At 33.9% G+C, this 10,570-nt stretch overlaps 1 protein-coding gene across 1 annotated transcript; it reads right to left on the bottom strand.

Annotated features, from left to right (window-relative positions):
• Positions 1-5,702: 5,702 nt before the first annotated feature.
• On the bottom strand, positions 5,703-10,570 carry LOC129572761 (spectrin beta chain-like). The gene is made up of 5 exons (XM_055452860.1): positions 10,519-10,570; positions 9,712-9,894; positions 8,950-9,047; positions 8,706-8,872; positions 5,703-8,552 (listed from the first exon to the last, which is right to left on the bottom strand). Exons 1-5 carry the CDS (start codon positions 10,568-10,570, stop codon positions 8,363-8,365), a joined length of 690 nt encoding a protein of 229 aa, XP_055308835.1. The 3' UTR covers positions 5,703-8,362.

Here is a 10,570-nt window from a genome sequence, read left to right as displayed (position 1 = left end):
AGATGCCACCGTAAATCAAACGAATAATTCTACTATGTGCAATCAATGCCCATTTTTGAATGATCAATTGCTAGTGGCTAACAAACGTAACGCTGAACTTCGAGAAGAAAATCTCATGAATGAGAATAAAATACGTCAGCTTTCGAACGAGCTTGAAGCCCTCAAAATCCAATTGAAACAATCGGACCTTGCTCGTTTTGCCTTGAAAAATAATTTTGTTGACGAAAAGGTATTATTTGAATATTTGTTGATAGTCAATGGTCACAGCACGGAATACTGAAAAAATTTATCTGAAATCTTATTGCTTATTTTTAATAGGCAGAACAGGTGGCTCAGCGTCAAAAGCGAATATTGACATGTCTTGCTGTTGGTGTTGATCATCGCCAGAGTTATCCACCCGCCATTCGAAACTTTTGCATCAGTTTGAAAAATATATCGCCTGCTGCCTATCGATTTTTTCGCAACGAGTTCAGTAACAGAATACCTACAATTGGTACAATTAGTTCGTGGCATTCGAATTCAGATATAAATGCAAAGCCAGGGATCCAGCAGCAATCACTGGAAATGTTGAAACTTTTAGCTGCCAAGAAAAATGGGATGTTGGTTGGAGCGGTGTCGTTCGATGAAATGAGAATTAAAAAAATGGTGCAATGTGTCAACGGCCAAATGATTGGGTATGAACATTTGCCCGGAATGGATCGAAAAACAGCAGATCTTGCAAGCGAGGTACTCGTTTTTTTGTTCAAAGGCATCAATGAGGACATACAGATACCAGTTGCTTACTATTTCATTGCTTCTTCGGAGTCCAAAGATAAAACTATTCTGTTGAAAAAAGTCATTGAGTCTATTCTGAATTGTGGTGTTATACTGACAAGCGTTACATTTGATGGACATAAATCGAACCCGAAAACATGTGAAATCTTTGGTGCTGAATTGGAGGTATTTTCACCCAAATTTAATCCGTCATTTGTGATGGGTGGATGCAAGATAAGAGCTATATACGACCCAAGCCACGTGATCAAATTAGTCCGGTCAACGCTTGGATCTAACAAACGTCTCTACGATTCCGACAAAAATGCAATCGATTGGGAATATTTCAAGCGTCTGGTACGTTTCAAAGAACAACGGAACATGGGCCCATTGACCAAAATAACCCAGGCTCATATAAATTACGAATCAAAACCAATGAAGGTTAGGTATGCTGTTGAACTTTTAAGCCGCACAAATGCAGATTTGATGGAACATTTAATGAATCAAGGTCATCGTGAATTTAAAGGTGCAATGCCGACAATTAAGTTCATAAGAATTTTCAACGATTTGTTCGACGTTTTTAATTCAACATCCGATTCAAAAGAAAATATACTTAAAAAGACGATGAGTTTTATAAATACTCCCGCAATCATGGAACTCTTCGAAAATGCAACTAAATATATCAAAGGTTTACATATTCGTAGCAAAGCTGGAAGACTTGTTCCGTTATGCACATCCTCTTTCAAAACCGGATTTCAAGGTTCTATCATCAATATGCATAACTTGTTGGATATGTACAATGAGCTGGTGATCGAAAAAGAAAGTATTCCATCCATCGCAACTCACAAACTGTCCCAAGATCATCTCGAAAACATGTTTGGAAAAATTCGGTCACTTTGTGGCAGCAATACTAATCCCAACTGTCAACAATTCAATGCCGCATTGAATAAGCTACTAGCAAACACTGCTATTCAGAACTCAAATGAAGGTAACTGTACGATTTTGGAACAAGTCCAAGTGTATAATCCCTTTTCAAACATTTCTAAGATAACTTCGCGGCGTTTCAAATCGGAAAAAAACAACAATGATAATTATACTCCAGAAGAAATAGAAATCGTTTTGCAAGAGTTATCAGAAATCCAGGGATCTGCACGCACAAATCAATTGGCTGACCTTAGCGATCTAACCACAGCCCATATCTCCGGCGTTATCGAAAGCCGCATTGAAACGACTGATAAGTTTCCTGATAATTGTGGATTATGCAAGAACGTTTTTGCAATGAATGAAAAAATTCCCACTGCGTTTATGGATCCGATCAGTACTAGAATGGTCTGTCGAAGCACATACGACATTTGCAAAGCGGCCGACCATATATTAAAAATTGATATATTGAAAGGTCAATTTGAGCCAGACCTCATATATCAGACGATTTTTTCGAGTTTGGACCTTGACAACATATATCAAGATTTAGGTTGGGAAAACCATGCTGATCACAAATCGCAATTGGTGGAATCTATTTTGCATCAATATATTCGAATTAAATGCAATTATATAGCAAGAAAAGTTTCGTTTGATGTTCGTGGAAAACAGAAGTCTAAACATGGTTATAAATATAAATAAATGTACAAAGAAAGCAATAATATTGAAATCGAAAACGATTAATAAAATGAACTAGGCTCGCCCGTGGTCAAAATTTGACCACACAAACAAAAAAATTACTATTAATATTTTATATAATTAATTATTAATACTCTCACAATTCGAAGTAGGCAAACCGTCAGAAGTAGTACGGCAAAATAACAAATTGCCGAAGTAATTTTTTCATTGGAGGTAAAATGTTGAATTACCATCAATGAATTTTTTTTGATGGCTAGAATGCGAGAATGTGATTAATTTCAACTGACGCTGTTGTACCCTTTGAATGTGGCTATTCCTTGCACACACTTCGTTTGGTTGCGTTCATTGTGTGTGATCACTTTGGTATGCGGAAACACGATTGTGCATGAAACATTCAGTGTGATGACAACCGATTGTCAAAAAATGAAAACAACATCAGAAATCTTTGCAAATCGTATCGTGTAATAGCCGAAGAAGGCTAAATAACAAATTCAAAAAGCCTTTTTTTCGTGTTGCAAAGATGATTCGAGATGATTGTTGTTAAGAATTCAATGTTTTGTGCCATTCGGAATTTAGATTCAATTCACTGTTTACTGCTGCAACACATTTGATGAAAATTTGATGAAACTAATCAAAAAGATTTATTTCTCACTAATTATACGTGTTTGGTGTGTTTTATCACTCTTCAAATGCCCTGTTAGCGGCTTTTATCCACTGAATTTAAATTTACCTACCGAATAAAAACATTGATGGTAATTCAACATTTTACTTTACCTCCAATGAAAAAATTACTTCGGCAATTTGTTATTTTGCCGTACTACTTCTGACGGTTTGCCTACTTCGAATTGTGAGAGTAGTTTCGCCAATTTCTCTTTCCCTCCACACAAAACATTCGACTCTTTCAATCATGTATATCTGTGCACGCACACAAAGGAAAGTAAAAAATTCATCCATTCCTTTCATACATATGCTATAAAATGCCGTGCAATTCACAGGAATAGTAATGACTTTGTGTGAAACACTGACGTCACACAATAAATAGAAACGATAGCGATGTAGAAAATGCGAAATGAAAAAAAATGTCGGAGATGGATGCTTCTCTTTGTGATTCATAGTGTTTACGAATGTATCACAGAGAACATTCGTGTGCAGCTCAAAACATTGTCTCTCTGTTTAGTCTGTATATCTGCGCACGCACACAAAGAGGAGCAAAAAACGTTATTCATTGCAGTGCACACAAATCGAACTCTTTCTCAATACTCTCTCTCATTCGACTGTCTCAACAGTTTATATGCTGTACATTTCAGCGACCAAACTGAACATTGTATATATCACTGCTGACAAAGTGTCAAGAGCAAATAAACAAAAAACGAAAACAAACAACGAAAGAATATTGCGAATTTCACGGCGAATATTTCAGAAAATAAATGGTGAAATTATTCAGTGAGTATGGAAACAAATTAATATTTCCTTCAAAAAATCGAAAAATATGAAGTCATTTTTTTCGTTGTTCGTATCACGTGTTTTATTCACTTGTTAGACACGATGCAACGACCGATTGGAATTGTGTGAAAGAAATACGGTGTTTCCACTCGATTCACCAGCTACGTATTTTCAATCACAGACATGGACAAATGGGAGAGTGATGAACGCAAACTGATCGATGAAATGGAAAAACGAATCATTTTTCTCAAATTCACGGTCCGTGTTGCACCACTGTTGACACAACAACAAAATGAATTGGAAGTGCTTGCGCTGACAGAGCAAATGAGGGTTCCTTGCCACGTTGCTGCTATCACAATTGCCACGTTGCTGTTACACGACTGTCAAGAAGAGAAATGGTGGAATTTCTACAATGCGTATTGGGTGATTTGGATCACATCATCGACTTTTGGCTCCCATAGTCGCGCATTAATATTTCAAAATGAAACATCACAAAAAGTGAAATTATAATTCTTATTATTTCAATAAAAAAAACCATTCCATTTCCCAGACAAAACACATACATTATTTCCACTCAATTCCATAATTTTCTCATTCTTTTACACACTGTATCTCTATTTACGGCTCAATGAGATGCATGTATTTGTTGTGGTTTTAAGTTTCGCTTTGTTCTATCTCCGCTCTTCTACATCACAGCACAACCACACAACAGCAAAACGAACAGCCGAACAAATAAACATGTACAGACATGTCTACTGTGTAATGCTGTTCTGCTATGCTACCGCATTCATTCTATAAGCATTTGGACCCACGAATATATAACGGCAGTGTGGCCGTATGGATAACGCATACGTTGAAATCAAAAGGTCTGAGGTTCGGAACACAGCTTAGGGAGTGGCGGGTGGAAGTTTTTTTTCCCTTTTTTCCAATAAATTATTAAATAATAACAAAATTTAATTTTTTTTTCATAGAAAAACACCACAAAAAAATTTTCTTCAACAAAATTACAAAAGAATCAATCATTTCAGCGTATACAACCGCAAAAACATAGATTCCATTGAATTTCATTTTCAAAATAAAAAAAAACACAATTAAACCATTTTAAATAATGAAAAAACAATTTAACATGAAAATATACACAAAATAGCAATACTCATTCAAAATAAACATAAAAAAATTAAAAATTAAAGAAAAAACAAGTTTTCGACCACATAATAAATCGAACCCGAGACCCTCAGAACAACACGCAAAAGACTCTCCCAAACGGTCACACCGTTCATACATACAGTACAGCTCAAACAGCACTTGACTTATGCTGTATGCGTAGAACGATCATTTCATTATTTTTTCACAAAATAGCAACTTCCACTCAACTGATTTGAACGACATGAGTACCATTCGAAAGATAATCACGCGTAGATGCGATTAAAGCAAAAAACACTCACATACGACACATACAACCGGAGTTATGGCCGTTTGAGTGAATTCCCATATATTTTATATGGGGAAAACTCATCACCACTCAAACGGCCATAACTCATGTCACAAATGTCAAAAGTGAGTGTTTTATGGTTTTGTGCACATCTACGCTCGGAGACCTTTCGAATGGTACCTATGCCATCCAAATCGGTTGGACATAAGTTGGTCAAAAGTGTACCACCAACTTCGCATTTGTAGATTAATATATAGATAACCAAAACAATTGAACATTTTTACAATGTTGATGGAATAAACACAAACCAAAAATAAATAATAAACTCCAATAGTTACAAGAATAAAAATAACCAAGCATTTCAATTTCAAAATATGAATATTATATTCGAAATTAGATTTTTAATACTGAAAATTCGGCCTTAAAGTATTTAAAAATAATTTTAAATTCGGAATTTTTAATTTTCAATAATTGGTATTTGTTTCATTTAATACTTTTGATCACTATGGTCTATGTCAAAATGTGTTGAAATCTTAAGAAGAGTTTGAAATTGAGCTAATTTGTATTTGGTTCATTTTAACGGAATTCTTGGAGGCAGTTTTCGTCCATGCCACAACAGAGCTCCTTTCGAACAGATCACGAAACGATTGTGTTAATATATTTATTATTATCGTTTGAATTATATAGATTTTTGTGTGTGTGTGTTGATGTTGCTTTGATTTGAATGCATCAAAATTCGTGTACAGGCAGAAAATTAAAAAAAAGAACATTAACCAATCAAACAAATACTTTAATATATCTAAATCGTACGTAGTAGTTTTTTTTCATTTTTTTTATGCTAAATTTAACCTTATTAGATGAATATTTTTTGAAAACGGTTTGTTTTGTTGCGGTTTTTCTGTAGAGTGTTGTGGTTCGCCGATGCTGTGTTGTGATCGCAATGGAAATTGTCGCTGGCTTTTTTTCTTTCGGTCACACTGAGTGTTTTCTGCATCATTTTTGGGCGATTTCAATTTATTTCTCTAAATTTTTTAATTTAACTTAACACATAAAAATGCGTGTGTAAATTAACTGCACTCAAATTCTGTTCTGCAATTGTATTAAAAATAAATTTTCCCTTCGCAGTGTAAAGTTTGGACGTTTATTTCTCACTTTTTTTTGTTTCTTTGTATAATGAACAACAAAAGAAGACATAGTTTCAAAGGAAATTATGAAGATATTTTGTTCTTGCTCTCGTAAAATACATTTTTCTTTGCATAAATAAATGAAGCTCTTTAATTCGCTAAAACGGATGCGTTATGAAAAAAAAAACGGACAGAAAAAACATAATAAAATTGATGGAAAGAAGTAATAGGAAAAATAGAACAAATTATAACTCGAATAATGTAATTAAAATTGCGATAATCATATTTGTATAGGAATCAAATGGTTTCTCTTTTTTTCTTCGATTGTTCCTTTTTTGTTTTAATTTGCTTTCAAATTAATTTGGAGTTGTTGATTTTGTTTTGCTACATTAACAATATTTTTTGCGTACTTTTTTATTTGTTTATTTTAATTCATAAAAATTCTAAAGCTGGATCGCAACGCAAGGCCCATGTTTTTTTTGTGTTTGTTTAAAGTTTTCTTTAAGACAGCAAATATCATAGATTTTTATGTTTGTTTTTTTTTGTAAATTTGTCTGTAATTGAGTGTGTCTGTGTAAAATGTTGTGTGCTCGAGGACGATGAATTTGAAAAGTTTGTTTAACTGAAAATGACAAAAAAGAGAAATTTTTTGGAATCGGTCAAAAATAATTCGCTGGGCAGTAGAGTGCATTTTTTATAACTTAATTAATTTTGAATACGTAAATAAAATCGTTTTTTGTTTTGTTTTTAAGCAAATCAACTTTTAAACACCAATCTAAAATACAAATACACTTTTTGTACGAACTGAACAGAAAAAAACGGAAACACATTGGCAGAAAACGTCTTAAATTAAACAAATAAACCAAAAAAAGAAACAAACTGTCACCAAAAATTCAACGTAATTTTTAACCACATTTCCGTGTCTGTGTGTGAGCATATGTGTTTCTGTGCAGTTGTTTTGTGAGTCTACTGTTTGTCGGTAGGAACAAGTTTTGTTTTCATCATTTTTCGTGTTATTTGAGTTTAAAATTGTTAATAAATTTCTTTACATCGAATTATTAAACTACAGGCAAATTGAAAGGAAAAAGAATAATCAGCGCTTTCATGCAGAAAAAGGGAAAATTATTGCCACATCCATTTCCATCTGGTTGTTTGACTTAATTCATGCTCATTAAATATTAACTGCAAAAGATAAATGTAAGCTTGCCCAAAAGAAAATAAAGTTTTCAATACTCTTGCCACCGCTCGCAACCATGCAAACTAACTCAGCATGCGATTTTGCATCTTTTGCAAAGAACAAACTGTCAACATCATTACTAATGAACAAAACCCTTTAATTTAATGCTTCCCTGTTTCCATTACTACAACTCCCGGCTTGGATTCTTATTTCGCCCATTTTCTCATCAGCCAAATGGTTTTCACATTGAGTTTCAATTTGACTATTCAGTTTAGCTTGAAATCTTAAGACGAAATAAAGCCACCAATAACATGAATGGTTGACATTTTGTTCTCTTTGATCCGAAATAAAAAAAAACTAATAAGTGTTCTTAATGCGAATTTAACTCTAGTAATATATTCACTACATTGATAATACAGAAAGACGAAAGAACGTAAATATTGTTAAAAGGAACCGAAAAGATAAAATCAGGCACTCGAAACTGGGCAATTTAGAAGACAATAGACAAAAAATTAAACAAAAACCGTGCTTAAGCTAATTACGATCATCATGCCATATATGCAACAACAGTGTTTTGTATTTTGTCACTGTTTTTTTTTCTTTTGGCTTTGTTAATTTTTTCTTCTTTTTATCCACAAATAAATCTAGTGACTCGTGAGAGTGTCGGTGTGTGATGTTTACTTTGACAAGCACATTGTTTTTTAATTTAATTCATTGTTTTGTTTAAAGAATTGTTTGCTTGTAGAAATAATGCAATATAGAAATGCAAAAGTGAAAATTGGCTGGTTTGCTTGGTTTCTTTTTTTTAAATTGGGATATTTACTTTTTCTTCAGCGTAAAGAATGATTTCTTTTTGGTCTCATCTTTTTGCTGTGATGATGCGGGCAATGTCTGTGAACGGCTTTCGCTTCCCGATGCGGTTTGACATTGTACCTTCAATGCGCTGACCCACTGCTGTAATTCGGCATCATCGTGCGCTTGTAACAAAAATTCGCTGCCATTGACAAACCTACGGAGAGGACATTTTAGTTAGGACAATTCATATCGAATGATTTTCTCCTGATTTTTTTCGAATTCATTTTTTTTTTAGAAAATCTTCTTTGAATGTAATTTCTGTATATAAAATCTTCAATAACAAAATCACATCAGACACCATACTCACTTTATTCTGAACACATGTTTTCGTTTCTTATAGTCATTGGCTACATCAACGCTTGCGCCATCCAATATTAATGGTAGTTCGCCGCGGAACGTTGCTTCTGGCAAAACCTTTGATGCTTTCTGATCTTTGAAGAACGTTAACCGGGAGTTACGAGCCACAATATAAACCTTATTGAAACAATTTAAATTAAATTTTCGTCTCTTTCCAAAAAGAATGATCGAGTTTGTGGTAGTTTTGTACTCACCTTATCCCATGAACGGTTAGCTGCTTTCTTGGTCGTACTTTCCCAATCGTGTTTGCGAACTAAAACACCTTCAACGCCACTAGCATCACCTTGGGCACCTAATCGTTGCGTACAAATGCAATACATTAGAAATCAAATCAACGTTAAATTTCAGAGCGTGGAAAAAAAGACTTAAATCTGCGCAAATGTAATAAAAAATTGAAAATCAAAATCGAAAAATATGCAATAAAAAAGCGGAATTATGGATTGGATAATTTCCACTTGAAAAATTGGAAGATTCATTGATAAAATGAGAATCGAAACTGTGTTTTTTTTGTATTTATATAGAAATGGTCCCCGTTTTTGGTTGGTGTTTTGTTCATAAAGCTGCAAAAAGAAACCTTAAAAAAATTGATTTTGATTGGGAGATTGAAAATTGTTGGCGATAAACAGTGAAAAGTAGGCGAATGCAACTTTGCATGCAATTAGATAAACGTCTACAGCCACTAGGAAATACGATTTGTTATTGAACATATCATGTATGATTGATTCAATTGGAGTGAACTTATAAATATTCGACGTATGTTTGATTGAACCAATGTGTGAATGAGGTGTGTCAAATACAAGGCAATGAAGTCTTGTAGATCGTTTTGATATGGTATTTTATATTTTAAATATCTTTGTCCCCCATAAAACATTTTGCTATCCTTAAAAATGACGCAGAGTTTACGGTAGTAAATGTGGTTTGTTTGTTTGTTTGGTTGATGCTTTTGTTTGTGTTACCTTCTTCATCGTACTCAAGCTCAATGTTGCGTGAAGTGCCGCGTTTCCACCTGAAACTACGGAATGGACTTTTTGATCGTTCACCAGAACGGCGGACAATTTTCAATGAACCACCACTACCCGGTGTTCGTGAAGATGATCCCGATGCAAATGGAGTTGAACGTCTCGATTCGAATCCACCCTCTAATGATTTTTTTTATTTTGTGAATGTGTTTTGGTTGTTTGAAATGTTTTTTTTTGTTTCAACCATTCGATAAAGGTGTAAATTTTTATCGTTTTTGAACATCAAGCAAAAATGTTGGTGAATTTGCAAAAAGAACGTTTTCATTAGATGAAAAATTTATGGTCGATAATAATTTGTTGTTGTTGTTGTTGGATGAATAGATCAATGGATTATTCAATGAGCACTGACAGATCCCGTCAACCAATATGAATGAAATTAGTTTGACTAAATGTTATGCGTCTAGCTTGAGTAAGATTTTATGTGCAATTGCACACATATAAAATGTGCACGTCGTTATTCTATAGGTGAATTATTATGTTTATGCCAAAAATGGAAGAACATTCCCATTATATTTGCTTAAAATTACTGTTTAACCCACACCAAACAATTTGTAAATGAGATCTTTATATCTTGAATAATTCACATTTTTTTTATCAAAATCAATATAAGGCTACAAATATTGGAATTGGTTTGAGAAACAATAACAATCAACAGAACATCACAACGTTGGTTGTCAGTAAAGCTGTCAACGCTGAATGTCGGTTAAGCTTATGACTCAACTGACGGGTGGCGCCACCGCCTACGTCTTCTGTCGTTCGGCCGTGTCATAATCAATGTCCAGTTTTTCTTTTCCAT

Source organism: Sitodiplosis mosellana, unplaced genomic scaffold (genome assembly GCF_009176505.1).
Source record: "Sitodiplosis mosellana isolate CC-2019 unplaced genomic scaffold, AAFC_SMos_1.0 Smas_scaffold_5474, whole genome shotgun sequence".
In the NCBI taxonomy this organism is placed as follows: Eukaryota; Metazoa; Arthropoda; class Insecta; order Diptera; family Cecidomyiidae; genus Sitodiplosis; species Sitodiplosis mosellana.
The sequence above is the reverse complement of the archived record's forward strand: the minus strand, read 5'-3'. Positions and strand labels throughout refer to the sequence as shown.